The sequence below is a fragment of the Caloenas nicobarica genome, chromosome 3, assembly GCF_036013445.1.
Source record: "Caloenas nicobarica isolate bCalNic1 chromosome 3, bCalNic1.hap1, whole genome shotgun sequence".
NCBI lineage: Eukaryota > Metazoa > Chordata > Aves > Columbiformes > Columbidae > Caloenas > Caloenas nicobarica.
The window spans coordinates 109,139,039-109,161,610 of NC_088247.1; the positions used below are offsets into that span (position 1 = coordinate 109,139,039).

A 22,572-nucleotide genomic window follows, 5' to 3' on the forward strand; every position below is an offset into this window, starting at 1 on the left:
GTTTTTTCAGTTGTTTTAAAGAGTGCTGCCTGCTTCTTTTCCTTCATCTGATTTTCAAAGTGTAGTAAAGCACCTGCCAAGGGTGAAGGGTAGCTGCAGAGACTGACAGCTGAACACACATCTGCCTTTTGTAACTGCAGATTTCTGAGAACTGAAAATGGTTCTTTTATATTTTTTCCCCCTACCTCTCTTATCAGAACATTTAGAGGAAAGGGACATTGTCCCCAGAATGACAGTGGCATAACTCTGGCAGGATAGAAGAGGCATCATAGCTCTTCTCTGACAGGGTACACCATTACCAAGACATTTCAGGAAGTCCTCTGTCACCACACATTGTTCTGTTCTCACCACACATTGTTCTGAACTCCTGTTCACTCCATGGATTTGGGGTCAGGTTTTTTGCCTCTCCAAGTGGGGATATATTTTGAGAGTTAGGGCAGGGTGTGCACATATGTGGGGCTATATTTTCTCATGAGGTGATACCAAAGACAAGCTGATGTGTATTTTGGTATATTATTCATTGCCTATGTCTTCAGCTTGGTATCTTATTTCCTTTACTCATCAGGAAAATGGGAGCTGCTGCCCCAGTGTGACCTGCTCTAAGGTACAACAAAATAAAGACCACTCGTCCTACTCCCTCAGACACCTCCAAGTATGGATGGCTTGGTTGAGAAGAACAGTGTGCTAATGCACAATAAGATCACTGAAGCCGGGAGAAGGAATGGTTTAATTAACACAAGGAACTTAGTGGCAGAGAGCCGAGATGGTCTCGTCTCTGTGTACCCTACTCCTCACTACCAGAGCCACCGAGCAAGTAGCCTTTCCTCTCCAAACTGCCTGGAGAATGGCAGAAATGACCCTGTGCAGCAGCTCCTGGACCCCAACATGCTGCAGCAGACAGTGGAGTCCCACTATCGGCCGAACATCATCCTCTACTCGGAGAATGTGCTGCACTCATGGGGCGACAGTATTGGCCCAGAGTGCTGTGAAACCACCTTCATTGAGGACCATTCCCCCACCAAAGACAGCCTGGAGTACCCGGACAGCAAGTTCATTGATCTCACAGTGGATGACATCAAGATTCACACGCTTTCCTATGATGTGGAGGAAGAGGACGATTTCCAGGAGCTAGAGGTCAGATGTCATTTGGGGTATGTGGAGAGGGCTGGGGGGAAGAGGGCATATTTGCGTTAAGTGTACAGCTTCCAAGAGCTGGTCTGCATGGGATCAGCTGCTTTGGAAGCTGGTCTGCATGGGATCAGCTTTTTCGCTCTCTCCTCTGGCCAGGACAGTGAGTGATCGCTCAACTTTATGTGTTGGGTAAAGTCCCAACCCTGTGGGTACTAATGGTGGAATTCCCACTGGCCCTAACCGGGATCAGCATTTCCCTCCTGCTTCTAAATGGGCTGGTCAGAAACTGAAGATGACACGTGCTTAAATGCTGTGTAAGGTTGAGGCCAGGAGCATCTGTTCCTGTACATGAAGCTTGTCTTGCTCAGCAGGCCAACACCATCTCCATTTTCCCCTCACTCAAGCTGGGTATAAAGCAGATTGTTTTGCATACTGGCACAAACACAAAACATTTCTGTCTGTGAATGAACACAAGCCCAAAAGTCTTTGGGTTTCAAGCTGCAATGAATCCCATGTCACTGATTTTACTTTTTTCTGATGGTGTGAAACACTTCATTAGATCCCAAATGAAATGTTTTCTTTTAGGTTCCTATGCTGCATTGATTGTTCACAGTAAAGCAAGATATATTTTGTTCTCCAAATGGGGCAGACTGTGGGAATCAACTTCTTTCTTCCTTAAATAATGCACTTTTTGCTTTAAAAAAATCTTTTGTTTATGGCTGAAACCAGCTGCCCTAGTGTGGCACAGACTTGTGTTTACCAGTGTGTGTGGGAATGAAGGGTGCGCATAATGCTACCGATCCCAAAACTTTCTCCAGTGTTGATCACAGACTCCTACCCTAGCAAAGACTGGCTATATTGAGCAAAGGCACAGTTTTGACTTGAATGTCTGAGATCAAGATAAGATATGATTTTTTTGTGTCTCTCTGTTGCAGGAGTTTTCTCCACTGAGACCTGATGAGTCCTAAACCTCCTATTTTTACCTCCTGTAATACCAGTGTCTCATCTTGTGATCAGCATGAGGGCAAATGAACAAGAGCCCAACCTCTCTTTTATTCTCTTTTCTCTCTGTATTGATAACGTAGGGAGAGAAAGGTGTTTTTCCCAATGTGTGCCAGTAATGCAGTATTCAATGCATCTACAGGGAGACAAAAAATTTCTCTCTGAGGCGTGTAAGGGTGTTAGCTCAAATTACATCCTTATACGGCGTTTCAAAATTGGCTGTGGGAATTCTTATTTTCCTAATAAAAACAAAAATCCCTAGTTGCTGCCTTTTTGCCCTAGTTTCTCTCATGCAGTAGGGATGCAAGTGACTGCAGCAGGCATGTGTTTGCCTAATGGTGTTATTGACACATCTGACCTGACATTTAAGCAGATAAAAAAGAAGTCTTCCTCTTGCCAATCCAAATCTAGCAAGACTTTCTTTAGCCAGCTGTTGGAGAATAGGCTAAAAAAGGCCAGGAAAATATGCAGGACAAGGAAAAAAATGTTTTATACCAAAAATATTTTCCCTTTTCTTGGTGGGATTTTTAAGGTGCCTTTGCCATGGAGGGCCCTTGATTAGGGTGTCTCTTCGAGGTGGTACCACAGGAGCTGGATCTGCTTTTTGTAGAGAATGTGTGTTTCTAGAAAACCACCTGTAAACCCGAAGATCTGGGGAAAGGAACTTCATCCTTCCCCTCCCCAGATCTCAAAGGAAGAGAAAGTCTCTTTGCCTGTGTTGTTGCAAATTTTTGTACCATGCCGTGACAGTGTGTGCATCATTTTTGCTGTCTCCTCCTTATTTCTGACCTGTTTCTCTGGACTATAGCCCCGTGAGGTCATACACATCCCTTCTTAAGTGAGTGTACTGCATCTGGCACCATGGGATTCCCAGCCTCACTGAACCCTGCAAGGTGCTACTGTGCTAACAAACAGGGAGGTGTATGGACAGCTGCCCTGACCTACACATACAAAGTGCTGAGCGGAGGACAACATTCACAAAGTACTCTACTCTGCTCTGGTGAGGCCCCACCTGGAGTCCTGCGTCCAGCTCTGGAACTCCCAGTGCAGGAAAGACATGGACCTGTTGGAAAGGGTCCAGAGGAGGCCACAAAAATTATCAGAGGGTTGGAACACTTCTGCTATGAGAACAGGCATATAGAGTTTGAGTTGTTTGGCCTCGAGAAGTGAAGGCTCTGGGGAGACCTTATTGTGGCCTTTCAGTACATTAAAGGGGCCTATAAGAAAGATGGGGACAGACTTTTTAGCAGGGCCTGTTGGCATAGGACAAGGGGTAGTGGTTTTCAACTAAAAGAGGGGAGATTCAGGCTAGACATGACGAAGAAATTTTTTACAATGAGGGTAGTAAAATACTGGCACAGGTTGCCAGAGAGGTGGTAGATGCCCCATCCCTGGAAACATTCAAGGCCAGGCTGGACGGGGCTCTGAGCAACCTGATCTGTTGAAGATGTTCCTGCTCATTGCAGGGGGTTGGACTAGATGACCTTTGAAGGTCCCTTCCAACCCAAACTGTTCTATGATTCTAAGTACACACCTGTGCATAATCCTGTGTTCCGTATCGGGGCTTCTCCACAAGGGGACTGGAGAAAGGAAGAAGAACATGAGGCAAGGTCTGGGGAAGGATCTACCTGACTGGAAACACATGCATTGCTAGAATTGCTAGAAGCCTCTGCTTCTAGCCCAGTATCTGTCTCCGTCACTGTGTTATTTGGCCAGCTCAGTGAAGTGCTGCAATTTTCATACTCCTTCAACCAACCTGTTGAGCAGCTGCACTCAGCACGAGGGGTCTCAGCATGGAGACTGACTTCCATCCCAGAGAGATCCAGACTCTGCAGATGCAGCTGGTCACGCAAAAAGATGGAGAGGAGATATGCATTTAACAGCAGAAGACCAGCAAAAAAGGTGACTGCTGTGTTATGCTCTTCTGGTTCCCACATGAACAGATGCTCTGTCTATGCGGCCAAATGCATGAGAGCCTCCTGGGCTTGACTAGTACAAAGGTTCATTAGGAACATAGCTTCATGTGTTGAGACTCCAGGAATGAAAGAAAAATATTTGGGGACAGCAGTCACTGAATAGGGAAGTGATCCATACCGAGTTGTAAACTATATAAAAGCTTGTCTATCTGTCCAAATGAGAAAAATAGCACCTGAATCATGCAGTGCAAGTCTGGGCCACTAAAATGCATTTTTTCACCGGTTACTGACAAGAAGCAAATTTTTTTTTAAACTACTAATAGACCCAAAGTAGGATGGAAGGGGTTAGTGCCAGGACTGGGAGCAGAATAGTGAGAGGGGCTGATACAGCAGAAGTGCAAGGTTTTGCTTCCACAGTGTGAGAGAGGCTTGAAGGATTTGATTCTGCCATCTAGGATGCACAGCACATTGCTGGGTATCTTGCCACATTGACTGTCATGCTACAGTTCGTCCAACAGGACCTGCATAGTATAAGAGCACAGCAGGGCTCAGTTCTTGTAAGGGTTTTTTTGTTGTAACATATCTTCTTTGGCACTTCTTTCTGGGAGAAAACTCTAAACATATCCCTTTTATGCAAACATGAGCAAAGAAGGAAGATTTGTGCAGAAGAGCTGTTGTCTCTTGAAAGCTGGGAGTTACTACCTGTTGTCTATGTGTCAGGGCAAGGCAAGCGGATTCCCAACTCAGGCATCTCAGTAAAATGCCTTCTGGAGGACAGAACAACCCTGGGGTTGTGAGTCACTTCGCTTCACCCACATCTCTCTGGTACTGCAAAGTGCAAAGTGCCTGCCTAGTGGTTTTCAGGACTGGGTATTTAGTTTATTAGAAGAGCAGAAAAATCTAACTACCCCTTTGTAATGACTGCCTCCATTCAACACTTGCAGGAGTCCATGGATGCATGTGAAAATAGCTTTTACGGACCCTGCTGGTCAGTGTACTTCTGCCAGGGTTTCATTTTTGAAGAGAGTTCGGCTCTTGCTAATCAGAAAGGGTGTTGTTTTCCTGTAGAAAACTTTGTTGCAGAGAATGTTTTTGAAAAATACTAGCTATTTGGACTGAGAGTGATTTGGTTTTAGTTTAAAGAACTGACCCAGCCAGGTTGTAGGGGTTGTTGCCTGTCATGCTCTTCACAATGGGTCTGTCCAGCTCACCAATGTCTCTGAAAAGCTGCCTTGAAGCAGGCATCTTCTTCCCTCCCCAAGCCCAGGGACTTGAAAGAACCTGGGAGACCTGGCAGAGGAGCAGGAGACATCCTAACCAGGAGTCCTGCACATCACTGCAACAACATGTACGTGTTTAACTTTTTTTTTTAAATTAGCAGCGTTTCTCAGGTCCTGTTGTAATGTTATTCAGACTGCCTATGAAAATCATAATTGTCTGGAGGGAAAAACATTTCTGAAACAGCTCTCATTAGCATATACAATCCCACTTTGCTCCAGCAATTACCAGCCATGAAAGCAGAAAGCTGCGCATTCTGTCAAACCTTTATACTTCTCTTTTCAGTGCCCATCCCTGAAATCAAATTATTCCCTATTTAGGTATCTCTGGAATGCTTATAAATATCTTATGAGTTCTTTACACCACGACTAATGGACAGACAACTTGTCAAATGTGGCGGCAGTGAAATATTACAAGTTGCTAGCTGAGATACTCTCCTGTTAGGGTTCATGTGTAAATGCAGTGCCATCTTTTATCCAGAAACATCATTTGTCATATTACACTCCAGCTAGTTTTCCTCCTAACCCCTAGATAGATGGCTTATTTAGAGAAACGCAAGCTATTGATGGCAGCAAATTGAATTATTCATATGTCGCATAAAAGAATACGTCTGAGCTCTCTCTTAAACCCCTTTTTTCTTTTTCCCAGCAATGTCTGAAGCAGTCTCTGAAAATGAAATAAATAGAATGTTCTGGGGGGTGAAAGAAGAAAGGAAATGTAGTGCTTTCAAGCTAAACCTCTCTTCTTTTTTTTTTTTTTCTCCTACAAATTGCTGGATGCTGCTGTGAAACTCATCCCTTCAACGTGACCATAAAAGTCTAGAGACAGAATGTGGATCCTAAGCCATGTCCTGTTCCATCTAACCCTTCTTCTCAACATTCCCAAGCACCTCCTGACCATGTCTCTTCTGCAATGTGAAGAGAAGGACTTGAGGGGGGTTTATGCATGTCAAGCCACATGACATGCATGCTTTTGCTCAATATGGCCAGCTTGCCCAGACTTGGATGATCCTGTATTTTGCTCAGAAGAGCTGAGCTGCTGTGTCCTGAGCCTCCCCTGGGAACTGGTGTCCAGAAAGCACATTTGGACACCCCTTTGGAGAGCTGAGCATGGTGGGGTTCCCCTTCCAGAGAGCTCTGCAACATGGGTGAAAAGGCAGTCTAGTGCAGATGTGGGAGGCTGCAGTATGGATGACATCTGAGGCAAGTCTTGTATGCTTTAGGTACTTGATTATCTGGCCATTTCCCTTCAGGGTCTTGCACCTTCTTTTCACTGAGGAATTGACTGGTCTTTGTAGCACTCTTGCATGGTGCGAAAACAGTATTTTCTCCATTCTGCACCTGGGGAACTGAAGAAAATGGTGCAAAAAATGTCTCGCTCAAGCTCACCTAGGGATGTGTTGTGGATCTGGGAATATCATTTTCATTTCTTTTGTCCTGTGGCACATGCTCAGAAGAATACAGGGATGTGAGATAAGGTCGCAGGGAAAGATGGAGGCATTTGGGCTCTTATTTCTGGAAACACTTAGACCCACCCAAATTTGTGGATTGTGTTAATTTCTTCTGAATAGTCAGGTGGCATGGCAGTGGAGAAGAATTCTGGAAGGACTTCACAGAACTGACTGGCAAAATGGTGGCAAATGCATTTCAATGTAAATAAATGTAAACTGGTACATTTGTGGAAAAATAGTCTAATCGATGTGAACTCAATGCTAAGCTTTTAACTGTGAGCTACAACGGTGGAGAAATCATTGTCAGGGTTGTGAAGTCCCACAGAACAGTGTGCAGGGCAAGCCAATATGTCAGCAAAATGCTGGATATCTTAAAGAATATTTTTGAGAACAAGACAGGGTGCCAGCAACATTTTGTTCTGTATTAAAGCTCTGTGCAACACACTTTCTTAAATGGGGTGGGCAATTGTGGTCCCCACTTTTTACGGACATAGTGAAGACAGAAAAGGGCAAAGAAAATGATCAAGAGGAAGTAGCAGCCTCCTTACAAGGAACAGTGAAAAAGGTTAAGACTCTCCATTTTGTTGAGAAGAAAGCCAAGGGGTGTATGAACCAGTTGCACAAGATATAAAGGTGAAGGATGAGGTGAATGCAGAGCTGCTGTTTGCCAAACCTGCAATATCAGGAGCAGGGGACACTTGGGGAAGGTAGTAAGAGGTTGGCTTAACACAGGTAACAGAAATTCGTTCTTCACACTTGGAGTAGTGAACACTTGCTGACTTGCTGCCACAAGAGGTAATGGTAGATTGGCAAGTTCAAAAGGGACTAGACATGGATGAGGAATCCATGAACATATTAAAAGGAATTGGCAAAGCTTTTCTTTCTAACACAACAGTTCTGGGTGCTGGGGAACAAGGGTTGGACTGCAAAGTGTACAGTTTTGTGTCACATCCTGCTGCTGCTGTCAGAGTCAAAGCACGGGGCTCAATGAACCACTGGTCTGACCCCATAGGACATGCTTTATGTCCCTGGACATATTATTAACAGGTTACAAGAGTGATTACACTTCATTCGCATTCGATTTATTTTTCTCCCTTAAAGAAGAAGCCACTGGAGTCTGGAGATACTGAGCCCTGCCAAGGGATATTAACCTTTATTAGTCAGCCCTAGGTGAAGGGAGCATAGCTGGGATGTCACCTTCAGTAGTCTCCAAGTGCCTTTCTATGAATCTTGTTTAATAGCAGCCAGGGCTCAGAGCAATTCCCTTTCTCATCATCACTTCCCCGAGTTTTTAGACTGATGCTATGCAGTGAGGACCCTGCCTTCCAACATGTAAGCAGCAGGAGCTCTGGAGGAGCTGACACTGTCATTTACAGAAGGCGGGGATGGGGCACGCTTCTTTGAGGACTGGACCACATTGGAAGCTCCATCAGCTCTAAAGCACAAGGAGAACAATCATGAAGGTCCACTCCCCTAGCTTGAGTGTGTACTGCTAGTTTTCCTGCTGAAGGTGCTCAGTGAAGAGAGGCATCTCCCTCATCTTCCTCAACAGGCAGTGTTAAGATGATCTGCTCTGCATGGACCACCTGCTCTGCTCCTCCTGGCAGAACCTTTGTGTCTGCAGACTATGGAGATCTTCCTCTCCCTGAGTGGGGGCCCTAAAGTGATGCCCTGTGCCACGAACATTGATGAAGTGCATTGTGTTCACTGCAGCTTCACCCTTGTCAACAACTGGAAGCTGCTGAGAGCCACTTCTCTGCAGTGGCTGCTGGCCCACCTGCAAAGGCACAAGCATGCTGTGATACACATGGGCCCTCCTCATGAATGCAAAGGGTTGTTGAGAGCCCCTGTCACTCACACAGAAATTAGGAATATTTATTATACTTTATGGCTGTGTGATTTAGGAGACTCTGGCAGCTGGCCTGTTGTAGTATGGATCTGTTTATTGCTGCCTGCAGTAATCCCCTTCCAGTGGCAATGTGCTGAACACAGGTTACTGATGAGCTATAGGCAAACTCGCTGTGAGTGTCCAGAAAACATCACAAGGGAGATGATCAAAATCCAGGGAAGAATGGTCTTGGACAGCTACATCCAGGGGTTTTGGCCCTGATCTGTTTTGTTTTTGCAAGTTTATATATGAAAAGCTTTCTAAGAAAGGAGGAACCTCTGTGAGCCTGTTCTGCAAGGCTGGCTGCTCGACTGACAAGGCAATTTAGACTGGGAGTTGGGGAAACAAGAAGACATGGACCAGTTCAGGGTTAATGGGTTATAGATACATTAAAATTGAAGGGGAGCAACTGCAAAACTCAAAATCATTAAAAAAAAAAAAGGCAAAAATAAATATATGAAACATCACCAGAACAAAGAATCCATGATGGCAACAGGTTTGAAAGATGTCACCTCTTAAGCAAGCATCAACCAGATGCTGCTCAGTGGCAAGTAAGTGGCAGCGCAGTGATAAGTTACAGCCCTTAGTGGGACAGCTACCATCCAGCATGCTGCCTTCTCTGTCTGCTGCATTTAGGTGAACTCAGACTGCTTGCAGAAGAGGAAAGACTGCTGGTCAGTATAGGGCATTGTGTTTAACTGCATTACTGAAACAGGCATTGTGTGGAGGGAAATAGAACATATATTATCTTATAGTTGCATCATGTGTTGGTCATTGTCAAAAACAGACCACTGGACCATCTGGATTTGAAGCAGATCGCATAGGGCCATACCAGAAATCAGTTTTGTATGCAGTGTTGCTGGTCTTTTTGATGGAAAAAAGGAGTAATACCAAAAGGGCTGTTTCCTGAATATCCATCAGAGGTTGCTGTCAGCTGCAGTTCACAGCAGACCTTGTTGTCTGACTTCCGCTATGTGTCTAGCTTTTTAATACTGGAAGGGACTATGTGGCCATCAAGTCCAGCCTCCAGTATGTCACAGGCAGCCCACAGCAGGCTGCCTGCAGAGCTTCTGTTCACTCATAATGTCTCCATTGAAGTAAGGCACATAGCTTTAAGGGATAGCTAGCCTCAATTTAGGAAAGGGCTTCGTGTAATAGAAAATCCATTACAGCTGCAGGAAAGTGTTCATCACCATCTCTGTTAAAAATCTTCACCTTGTGTCTGCTCTTCATCTGTTCTGCTTTCAGTCGCTGGGGTTTCTTCTGCTTTTCTGCCAAATGAAAGAGCTGTCTCTGATCAGAAATTATCTACTCATGCAGACACTTACAGACTGTGATGAAATTGCATCTTAAATTTATCTTAAAAGTGAAGTTGTCCTCTCTAGTTTCTTCCTGTGTAGATGACTGTCTGTGGCATGACATGTACCTGCCTTTTGATTCCTGATTTCTCCAGCATATTTGGGAAATAGTGGTACCAGAACTGGACCCAGTATGTACATGTCTGTAGTACTGTACATTTCCTTCCTTCTCAATGGATCACGTTGGTTCTTCCTGTGATGCATCACAGAAGAGGTTTATTTGCAGCTTGCTGTTGACTCTGGTTTAGTGGTTCTTGGGGTTACTGCCTCTTGAAACACAGTCCAAAGTGCACACCCTGCATTCAGCTCTGTGTACAGACAGCTTTGCTCTGTGCCAGGTGACGCCTGCTCCCAAGCCATGGTCCTTCCAAGAATGGGGTGTGTACATGGTTCATTATTCCATTTTAAATATCTTCTTCTTCTCCCATCCCTTCTGCAGTCATTTGCTGAGGAAGCATTACTATCAACGTGAAGCAGCTAGTTGAATTTCACAGACTAAAATTTGCCAGTGTTTCAGCTTCACACTATCAGTCTCCAGGGTGGCCACATTTGTGGTTATGTTCAAGGTTGATTTCTTGCATAGGTCATTTGGGAAGTGTCAGAAGCAGCCCTCTTGAATATAGAGGTCCAGGTTTCCTGTTGGATTGTCTAGCACTCAAATTCCAGCCACTGCAAAATCACACGCATTCCACATCTGGAAAGTAGACACCTCCCTTACTCCCAACAAAGCTAATTTCTCCTCTTCAGCATTTGTCACATCTACATTTTCTGCAGAAATCCAGATTATATCCTGCCCACATCGCTTGTACCTAATACATTTTATGGCTGCAGAGATGTGCACTGTTGAAAAACATGTGCAAAAAAGACAGGGTGGAAGAGCTTTGTGAAGGGAAGTCCCAGCTGGTTCAGCCAGTGAAAGCCTTCTCTGATGGTATCACCTAGTCCTCTGGGGAAACAGGGCACTGTCTTCAGTTCCTGTTGCTGTATTACCAGGGGAAAAAAAAGGGAGGAAGGGAAGGGAAGGGAAGGGAAGGGAAGGGAAGGGAAGGGAAGGGAAGGGAAGGGAAGGGAAGGGAAGGGAAGGGAGGGGAAGGGAAGGGAAGGGAGGGGAAGGGAGGGGAAGGGAGGGGAAGGGAGGGGAAGGGAAGGGAAGGGAGGGGAAGGGAGTGGAAGGGAAGGGAAGGGAAGGGAAGGGAAGGGAAGGGAAGGGAAAGGCTATTCGCTTTCTTTGTCATTCAGTGTAATCAACATTCACCTGGGCAGGGCATTGTGCTTTCTGCAGGAACTAATGCTCTGGGGAGATGTCCTCTGGCACCTGATCTCCTGGTAACTCCAGTCTCACCTAGGCTCCTAAGGTCACCCCTTCCTCATAACAGCCACAAAATCTGTGGATAAACCGAGACTGAGATTACTTTATCCTGTGCTGCCTTCTCAGCTGAACTCCAAGTATGTTGGTGAGGGACACTAGCACTAGTCAGCAAGGATGAGGAAGGTTGTTGTCACTGAAATAACTGCTTTTGTGACAAAGGATCCATTGGAAGCAGGAAATCCCCACTGTGTACTTAATCATTTCAGAGATGTGTCATTTCTGCTACAGGGCCATTTGCACAGGTATCTGTTCTCACAGCAGCACCTCGCATGAGCTGTAGAGAGCACAGCTCACTTGGCAAGGGGAAGTACTGAGGAACCTGCTGAGATTACATCTTTCATGTTAAAGCGCAAAGATGTGTCTCCAAGGCAGAGTCTGAGTTGCAGTGGAAAGGCATTGCCTTCTGTCAATGTTATCTGTGTGTTATGGTTAGAAGTGGTTGTGCAGCTGCAGTGGAAACCACTGGAAACAGATGTCATGCCTAAAAAGGAGTGAGTCCCTCAACATCCTGAAGAGACTGTTGGCTGCTGCTGCTGTTCCTTGGCACCCCGTGGTCCTCCTGTCTCTTGACACTTAGGTGGTTGCAGCTGCATCAGGATGAATTTTGCCTTGTTTCATCCTAAGATTTTTCTAGCATCATGAAGACAGAGATGTCACCTAACTGACAGGGTAGAAGAGCTCTTTTCGAAGAGGATAACTCGATTGTGTCTTTATCACCTCAGCAAAAACCCTGGAGTAACTGGGAGTTGTTAGGAGAGTAACTATTAGAGATCTTTGCTCTGATGATGAACAGAATGTCTCAACCAAGAAAGGGATGATCTTTGCTAGGTATTTGTTTAATGTTTGCAAAAGTTCTCTTTTGATTGCTTATTGTTTGGTTGGAGGATGCACTAGTGGTATACCTGTAGAAAGAAAAACCTAATAGTTTGATATTTTAGATTGCTTACACTCATCTAGCTTAACATTAAGTAAAGTTTGTGCCATCTTGCTCAACACCAAAACCTTGAAAATTAATTAGCTATGCTATTCCCTAACTTCTGCAAGAGTTAAAAGCTTTCAGTCAGATTAGCAAAATTACAATATAATTGTGACAAGTTCTATGTAAATTTATAAAGAGACTGTTAAATATGAAAGGAGCAGTGCTGTGGACAAGATTATTAGTGAATATGTGGGATTATTCTGCTAAGCCAAAGAGACTATAACTGGTGAAAGTAATTCTGACTCCTCAGCACCCTAATGTCCAGTTCCTCCAGTGTCAGGGCGCAGCTCTTGCAGATCCAGGAACAACTGAAGACAGCCAAGTTGTCCAAAGTTTCCCAATGTCAGAAAGGTTTCTGGATAGGGAAGATGTCTCAGCTCAGGATTGGGTAGCGTGTTGTAAGAGACAGAACATTAGGGAGGAAGGTTTGCTTGGAGAAATGAGTGTTTAGCTGGAAGGGGTAAGAGGCACTTTTTGCTATTGGATTTCTTTCTGTGATTTGTGACTTTTTTTTTTTTCCCACCCTTCTGGTTAATGTCTGAACTACATGGTTAGGGCTTTCTGATCAGAATTATTCTGTCAGTCTTGCTGACTGACAGGTCATCTGATCCAGTGTGTACTATGGGGACTTCACCTGTCAAAGTGGCATTCACAGTATAACTCTACTGTTCAATTAGTATAAGCCTATAGTAACTTAATCTTCCCCAGTAAGGGGTTTTATGTCAGCATAACCAAGAAAACTTCCACAATTATCCTCTTGTAATCTAAAAGCCACCTCTCCAGTCAGCATGGAAGCTCTCTGAGATGTCGTGACACCACCACTATGGGGATCGTGAGCCCCTTTAGAAAGCAGCATTAACTGATGATTTTCTAGCTCAGCACTTGATGAAAGTTATCTAGAGAATCTTTGCCCCATTTCATCTTCATCTGCAAGAAAAGGCAATGTGAAATATCAGACAAGTAGTCTCCACAGATACAATGCCAGCACACTACTCAGGAAAGCACAGGGAAATCAAAAGTATTTTTCTTTTTGTATCTTACCTGTCATGAAGTTCAGGGAAACGCACTGCTTCAAGAGTCTCTTTCAGCAATGTTGTGGATTTCCTCTCTCCCCCTCTTTTCTCTTACTCTTGAAAGGAACGATTATTGATATTAAAATTTAGTCATAAGACCTGTTCTGAAAATTAGAGCAGAAAGACAAATCACCAAGCTCAAACATTACATCCCCAACATCAGCAGGTGTCCCTTCAGAAATGGTATTATATTGAGTCTGTGCTAAATGGAGCTTTGTCACTTCTGCTGAGAGTCCCCACACAGGCTGGGGTGCTCTACATGCTGGTGTTCACGCGCGCCACACAATCTCAGTGCATGGGACCTGTCTGGTCCCCCAGCTCTCCATCCCAGGCTTCTCTGGTCTGTGGCAGGTGCTTGGCAGCAATATCTGTCAAAGCAGACTCTCCATGTCAGCAAGTGATGGGTCATCTCACCTGGTGGGTCCCCCAAATGAGTCAACTTGGGACGCAATCCCTTTGTCCAGGGCCAAGTCTTTCAAATATCTTTAGGCTGCCAGCATTTCTCAGGTTCTTATGAGTTATGGCTCACTAGCGACATGTTTAGAGCCTTACCTTCTTGCATATGGGTTCATTTTCATGTCTTGCATGCTTAGCAGCCTGTTCAGGAGTTTCTCACTTAGAGTTCACTAGTAGAGCTATGCCACTTTAGCAGTTGTTCTTGGCCCAGAGGCCAAAAACTCCTGAACAGGTTGCTAAGTTTCTAAGAGGGATCCAATACCCATGCCCAAAAGGGTAAGTTTCTAAACATGATACTGATGTTTTCCTTTCAGTAAAATTTTGCACAACATTTCTCCTACAATCAGTGAAGAACATGCAACTACAAAAGGGCTTTTTGAGAAGATTTTTGGCCACCTCGTCTCAGGTTGGAGATGCTTCTAAGGTGAGTTAAAAAGCTTGGCAGGACTCTTCTCCAAAGCCTGGAATAACAACAGCTTTGGTGCCTGTTGTTGCATGTGGACTCTCTGCAGGACAGGAGGAAGCCACCAGAGAGCAGGTTCACTTCCACTCCTGCTCTGCTGGAGAATTGCTCAGCTGCAAGGTAGTCAGGTTCCCTGTGGACCAGTCCTAGCAATCGCCATGAAAGAAACTTTGGCTAGGTCAGGGTTGCTGAAACTTTACCATGGGACATCTAAGAAACATGCCCGGGCAGGTGCTTCTGCCTGCACACTAAATCCGTCAGTATCCCATTGCTGCTGGAGCAACTCATGTTTTTTTCTCTTTCAGCTTTTGCCACTTCGGTTCCTTATGCTTAGGTTTGCACTACATTTGTCACCTTGTCCCCATTGGGTAGTGTCTGGCTGACATTCTCCTGGCCACTTGTACAGTGACCTTGCAGAAGACTAGCATTTGAGTTGGGAGATGCAGAGCACCCAATGCCTACAACTACTTATGCATTAGATATGTGATATTATGTTTCTGAAGTGCCAGCACACCCAGGTTCACCCTGGTTCATCCGGCTAGAGACTCACTTTCTTTCTTTCATGAAAGAAGAACATGTAAAATGGGCACTTTTCAGCTCCCTGTAGAGATTTCCATAAGAAAGACGGGAACAAACTTTTTAGCAGGGCCTGTTGGCATAGGACAAGGGGTAATGGTTTTAAACTAAAAGAGGAGAGATTCAGGCTAGATGTGAGGAAGAAATTTTTTACACTGAGGGTGGTGAAACACTGGCACAGGTTGCCCAGAAAGGTGGTGGATGCCCCATCCCTAGAAACATTCAAGGCCAGGCTGAATGGGGCTCTGAGCAACCTGATCTGTTGAAGATGTCCCTGCTCATGGCAGCGGGGTTGGACTAGATGATCTTTGAAGGTCCCTTCCAACACAAACTATTCTATGATTCTGTGATTTCTCATTTCTTGCTTTCAAGTTCATGCGATAGTGATGGAGGCTGTGACATAGTTGGTGAATAGAGATTCCCCTGGTGCTCGTAAGGAGGACATCTGATAGCCAGTGCTGTGCACACAATAGGAAAGAAAAAGAGGCTGACTTTGTGATGCTGTCTGAGGTGGCTTCCCCAAGCACTGGTGACAACAAGGCAGCTGCAGTCCCAACCTGCCACTTGCAGAGATAACACCCTGCCTCTAAGCTCTGTTCCCACTTCTCTCCTGTTTGATTTTGGTGCAGACATAGGGGTTTGGGTTTCTCAGCTTTGCCTTGGGGTGCTGCTAAACAGAGGGTTAGTGTCCTGGTGAGACTTTCAGCAGGGAAGGGAGGGAGATATGCCATGGCCATAGTCCCAATCCTGAAGTCCTCCTGAAGGATGCCACTGGCTGGTGTGAACACTGCAGGAGGGCAGGGTAACTCCTGTGGTACCATCACTGTGGGGCCTCAGCAGAGCAGAAAGGGTGCATGGGCCCTGATGAATAGGGTACAAGTGCCCCCAGAGCTGATCCTGACTAGAGACCTCTGTATGCTAGAGATCCTAGCATAGGTTATCAGAAGCCTTCCACCATGAGTGCTGGAGGCCTGTGTTGATGTTGACAAATTGCCCTCACATAACTGGGAGGAGTTTTAATGGGCAGATGATCACAACCTTGGCCCATGGCAGAGGAGAAATAGTGATATCATTAACCAGCACTTCTACATTTCTCTCTCGTTGCTATTCCAGAGCGATTACTCAAGTGACACTGAAAGTGAAGACAATTTCCTGATGATGCCACCAAGAGATCATCTCGGCCTCACTGTGTTCTCCATGCTCTGCTGCTTCTGGCCATTGGGAATTGCTGCCTTTTACCTGTCTCATGAGGTAATTGTAAAATGTCTCCTGCTAATTCAGAGCTTTGTATCCATGGAGTAGCCATCACCCCACACCATAAAGGAAAGTTCACCAAGACACAAATGTGGGCAAGACAGTCTCCAGGGTAGTGGGAGGTGGTTAAACAGGGTAGTGTGTTCCCCACCTTGAAATGTTTTTGTGATAGTGGTCGTTGTCTTGTGACATACTTTGCTGAGGGAGGAATCTACAAAATATTTTACGATTTAGCTGGCAATGGTCAAGTTCCATGTCAGGTTATACAATGTCCAGCTAGCAATTTTCTGTAGCCATTACTTCTGAGCCAAAAACACGTTTGCTACCTCAAACATTCGGATTTCCTGTTGGGATAACTGATCTATTGGTTCCTAAGCCGATCATCTGTAAAAGCAGACCAGTTAATATCCTTCCAGGAGCAGAAAAATAATTTCTGTTCTGCAAGAGTGAATTTGTTTTCCAGGAATCATTTCCTTTTCCCCTGAAAAAATTGCTTAGTCTGTTCTTCTTGTCCAATTTTAATACAAAAATATTTTTTACCAGAGAAGCGACGGTGTTTTGGATTGCTGGTTTCCAGCCTGTGCCTAACAATCACCTCATGCTTCATCATTTGTTTCAACAAGTAGATCTTTGTAAGTGCCTGCAGAGTAATTATTGAGTTTCCCAGCATGGCAGATAATGTAATGTGACAGACAAGGAGTCACACTGGAAGTCTCATCTGTGACTGCAAGGAAACATTCGCTTATATTTCTGTCTACTGATGGTAGCAGTACCAATTGCAAACTACCGTCCGTACTTCACAGCACCAAAATCATTCACCCTCTCACCTGCCTCCTCTAAACATCTACCAGTGCTAGGTATTTGTCAAGCCAGAGCAGGCACTTCAGATCAGAAGAATCCTTGTCTTCAATATCAAAGAAGGAGACATAGCACTACTATTTTTTGCTTTAAATGAAGTGTCTGTTATTGAACCTGAAGGCATCTGGGACAATTAAAGTTTGTCCAGTGGAAAATAACAAGTTTCTTTGTTTGAGTGTTATTGATTTTGCAAGTTTGGGTGAAGAGATTTGCTGATGACAATGACAGCAGAAAGTAAAGCACTGGGTAGGATCCACACGTGCTTTAGCATCCTGCCATTTCCTCCTTCAGGCAGACCTATTCATTAGCAGTTTTAATGGTCACATCTCTTCACATACATAAACTAAGCAGGATTTTTCACCAATGCTGCAGCCAAGGAAGGGTTGAGAGTTTGTCACCAGTGGCAATGTGTTAGCTCTGTGCTGGAGAAAATAGTGCATTCATTAATTTCCTGCAGTAACATTCCTTCAGGAGGCCTGGGGGTTGCTAGCCAGTTTTATCTAAGAAATGAAAGCACAGCACAGTCCAATAAACACAAAACAAACAGCATAATTAAGTACTAAAAACCAGTAAGGCTGAGAAGTTAAATGTGCTGAGAGCCAGTATATGAAGGACCCCTCAAGGGACAGTACTGGGACCAGTATTATTCAATATATTCATCAATGACTTGGATGAGGAAATTGAGTGTACTATCAGCAAGTTTGCTGATGACACCAAGCTGGGAGGAGTGGCTGACACGCCAGAAGGCTGTGCTGCCATCCAGCGAGATCTGGACAGGCTGGAGAGTTGGGCAGGGAAAAATTTAATGAAATATAACAAGGCCAAGTGTAGAGTCTTGCATCTGGGCAGGAACAACCCCAGGTTCCAGTATAGGTTGGGGAATGACCTATTAGAGAGCAGTGTAGGGGAAAGGGACCTGGGGGTCCTGGTGGACAGCAGGATGACCATGAGCCAGCACTGTGCCCTTGTGGCCAAGAAGGCCAATGGCATCCTGCTGAATGTGACTGCCTAAAACCAGGAGCTGCCAGCAAGAAAGGTCAGGCAGGTGTTTTGGTTTTATTATGTTGAGAGGCAGTAAATTAATCTTTGTTAATTGACCCCTTGGATTCACTAAGGCAAGTTGTGGCTAAACCCAGCCGTAAGAAAGACTGTGTTTCTGAGGAATTTTGACTTCTGCTTTTTGTATTTGCATTGGAAGCAGAAATTTTTTCTTCTTTCCTCACTAAAAGAAATGTAATAATAACACCACCCCTGCAGGATCCTTTCCTCCCATTTCTCCTTGTAGCTCTCTCCAACAGCTGAATCAGCTGAGAACTTCTTTCCCCAAATTTCTCGCAGAAAGATGTTCAAGTTCCTGGTTGCCCCAGTCCAACACAGGCATGTCAGTCTGTCTGTTCCCTGAGTTCCAAGGCAGGTACCTTCACTGCCTGCCTTCCTCTCCAGAAGGCTCATCACCAGCCTTCACTGAAAGTGGCACTTCTTCAAAACCCCATGTTCAACAAATTGGCACATTCCAGTGGAAAAATTAAGCTCAAATTAAGGCCAAAACCTTCTATGACTGAGAACTGGCTAAAATAGATGGTATAAACCACTGAAATCCTGCACCTAAGCTAATATCAACAGTGGTATCAACTCATACTTTGGAGCATAAACCGTTCAGAATGATGTTTTATATATGAGATAGTAAAACATTATGTCCTATTAGCATGTGATATCTATTTTTATACGTATTTTAATTTAAACTCCTGAAAAACATTTGAGATGTCTTGTTAATAGTCCAACATTCCCTGTCTTTTGTCAAAAGTCAGAACTATAACTAAAGATCAAAACTTGACACTTGCATTCAAACCTTCTTTTTCAGTTGCCTGAGTTCTTGAAAATTTCATGTTTTCAAAAATCTCCTGGGTAGTTATACTAAAAAGGCCCAGTCTGGTAAAAATTGTAACACGTAGGAACTTCAAAGGCAGTGGATGGATTCATTGTGCTGGAATTTAGCACTCGTGGTGAACTTTTTTTTTTAAAAAATGGTCTCCTGTAAGCATGCAATGCATTTACAGATGAAGGCCTGATTTGCAAAAGATATACTTACAACTCAGCTCACTCCAAAGGGACAGGTGCTCTCAGTTTATTCCTGTAGCATCTGGCAGTACATTTCACTGTATATGACCATGTGATGGCTCAAAAGAATTATACAAAGATCAATGTTGCAAGTTTTCAGAGATGCTCTTTACAGATAGATTCGTTTTCCCTGTGCTACATAAAAGCAATGTGCTTCCTTGCAGAGGCTGTTTTTGCTGTGTGTAGGACTTAGTTTTTCCACCAAGGCTCTTGCCAATGTGCTGCTGACTTAGAGCTTCTTGTAGGCCATCTGTATCAAGCAATGCAGCTGAGCAGGATCTGCCTGGATAGTGGAAATGACGATGCACATCAGGTTTAGCTGAGCTAGGAGGGAGGAGCAGTGGATTTAGAAATGCACTTTATGAAAGCAAAAGAAGTTATTTTCCATTGAGATACCTGATTTTCATGAATAGGGCATCGCCTGGTGATCTTCCTATCCCAACCAACACTCAGAGTTGGTGGTTTTCATCTTCCCTCAGTAAAATAGCCCGAGGCTATCACTGTGTTGTACACTCGCTCATTTACTTGCTTCTATTTTAATCTGTGTTTTCCTTCACACAAGACACACCCACTGCTTGTGGCTGCCCAGTCCTGCTCTGTCTGTCAGGTACCAGTAAATTACTGTCAGGACTGGGACATTTTCTTTCCCGTGTATCCCATCTTCCATCACAGAATCACAGAATAGTTTGGGTTGGAAGGGACCTTCAAAGGTCATCTAGTCCAACCCCCCTGCCATGAGCAGGGACATCTTCAACAGATCAGGTTGCTCAGAGCCCCGTCCAGCCTGGCCTGGAATGTTTCCAGGGATGGGGCATCTACCACCTTTCTGGGCAACCTGTGCCAGTGTTTCACCACCCTCAGTGTAAAAATTTCTTTCTTCTATCTAATCTCAATCTGCCCTTTTTCAGCTTAAAACCATTACCCCTTGTTCTATTGCAACAGGCCGTGCTAAAAAGTCTGTCTCCATCTTTCTTATAGTCCCCTTTTTAAGTACTGAAAGGCCACAATAAGGTCTCCCTGGAGTCTTCTTTTCTGCAGGCTGAACAACCCCAACCCTCTCAACCTTTCATCAGAGCTGTTCCGTCCCTCTGATCATTTTTGTGGCCCTCTTCTGGACCGTCTCCAACATGTCCATGTCTTTCCTCTACTGAGGTCTTCAGAGATGGACACAGTAATCCAGGTGGGGCCTCATCAGAGCAGAATGCTTGCTTCTTCAGACCATGAGGTCAGGATGTGGCTCTCATTGCCACACAGGCATGTGGTGTCCTCCTGGTCACACTGGCATCACGCTAAGTGGTATCCAGGTCGCCCTCTCACCTGAGCTGTCACAGCTGAGCTACAGGGGCTTTGCACACATGAGTCATTCAGGTGACCTGTCCAGAGGCCACTGCTTTAGGGTGACCTCTCAGGAGGGGTAACGTCTCAGAGTATCTGATTTTTAACAGTAGACAGTGCTTATTGGCTAATTTGCCACTTTTCTACAAATGGGTCATATGAGTTTTTATGCTTGCAATGTTTTGGTTTATCTGCTTCCTTAGCTGAGTCTGAATGGCTCAGAGGGATTTTTGTGCATTTTGCAGGGAAGCCTTTGCAGAGGAAAATGTAGATTTCCTATGCCTTTCACCATAAAACTGTTCTCCACAACCAGTGTCTGATCAAAAAAACCTCATTATGTTTATTTTTTCATAAATCTCCACCCTCTGGAGTCATGCAGGTACCTCAGCTTAATTTTTGTAGAAGTTTTTAGCTTTCTAGATTGCAGGGAAATCTGAAGCTTTGTAAGCCAGAGAAAGAAAATTTAAAAAATCTTTTTGTCTTCTCAAGTTTACCATTAAACCTATAAGATGATTTATTGTGGCCTGTCAGGATTTCTGCTTGGTGGGGGTTGATAATCCTGCAAGATCTTTTTGTCTGAATCTTCTTTTTCTCCCTGCATTTATTTTTATGAAAGAGAGCAATACCATGGCACACATTTCTTTCCCTCTGTAAAAAGAAATTCATTATCAGAGACCTAAGTCTGTGCTGGTGTGAATGAGCTTCACTTTGTACCTGCTGTCTTGTGGCATGTGTTGCCAGCGGGACTAGGGAAGTGATTGTCCCCCTGTTCTTGGCACTGGTGAGGCTGCACCTCAAATAATGTGTTTAGTGTTGTGCCCCTCGCTACAAGAAAGACATTGAGGTGATGGAGCGAGTTCAGAGAAGGGCAATGAAGCTGGTGAAGGGTCTGGAGCACAAGTCTGATGAGGAGCAGCTGAGGGAACTGGGGCTGTTTAGCCTGGAGAAAAGGAGGCTGAGGGGAGACCTTATTGCTGTCTACAACTACCTGCAAGGAGGTTGTAGCATGGAGGGTGTTGGTTTCTTCTCCCAAGTAGCAAGGGATAGGACAAGAGGAAATGGCATCAGGTTGCACCAGGGGAGGTTTAGATTGGATATTAGGAAAATTTTTTTCGCAGAAAAGTTTGTCAAGCATTGGAACAGGCTGCCCAGGAAAGTGGTTGAGTCACCGTCCCTGGAGGTGTTAAAAAGATGCATAGGTGAGGTTCTTAGGGACATGGTTTAGAGGTGGACTTGACAGTGTTAACGGTTGCACTCCATGGTCTTAAAGGTCTTTTCCAACCAAAATGATTCTATGACTCTATGTGGAGCACTTCACCCCTCGTAAGTCCCCACCAAAGCATCAAAGAGATGCCAGCCGGGCCAGAAAGAAACAAGAGTATGTACAACACCTCTCTATCCATCTTCCATGCAACCTCCATCAGGCTGGCATAGACAAACACCTGAAAAATTCCACTGGACACTTCTCGGCATGCTTAGGTTCTCAAATAGCCTCCAAACCCACTTTCCTCCCTAGCAGCATGTGGGACCTGCCAGACTGCAATCCAGGCATATGAGAGCAATCAGTTCCCATCTGCTGCACTTACCCTGCACCATAATTACCTCCCTCGCAAGGTGATCAAGGGATGCACAGCTCTGTAATTATTTTCCCAGCCCACGGACTGCTTGAGCAGGCACAGCTCCACATACCGTCACTTGGATTATCTTTAAAGAAAGGTAGAGACTGCACACTGGGTAAAAGGATTTTTTACAGTTTTCATACAAACATGAGGCATACATCATCAGGCAAAGGAGCAGCTTGTCTTTCCTTTCTTCATAATAACTTCTGAGCCAGTTTTTTACTTTCTATCCAGTTTTTGGAGATAGAGGCTTTGAAAAAAATGGGTTTTGACACCTTTCAGTGGTCACTGGTGTAAAGAGTGATAATGTTTTTGTCTCTACTGGGAGGGACAAGACAGTACAAACTTAAACCTTTATCAGAGACCAGAGACTAGGTGCTCAGCACACGTGAATGTATTCCACTGTCTTGCTGAGTTGGCCATGGGCTGATGGTATGGCTGCTGCCCTT

The 22,572-nt window shown here is 44.7% G+C and overlaps 1 protein-coding gene across 1 annotated transcript in view; it reads left to right on the forward strand.

The window, feature by feature from the left end:
- The first annotated feature begins 602 nt into the window (after window positions 1-602).
- SYNDIG1 (synapse differentiation inducing 1) overlaps window positions 603-22,572 on the forward strand; it is a 77,268-nt gene continuing 55,298 nt past the window's right edge. Inside the window, exons 1-2 of the mRNA XM_065632617.1 lie at window positions 603-1,134; window positions 16,053-16,190. Coding sequence (XP_065488689.1) covers window positions 655-1,134; window positions 16,053-16,190 — 618 coding nt within the window. The 5' untranslated portion in view covers window positions 603-654. The remainder of the gene's footprint in view (window positions 1,135-16,052; window positions 16,191-22,572) is intronic.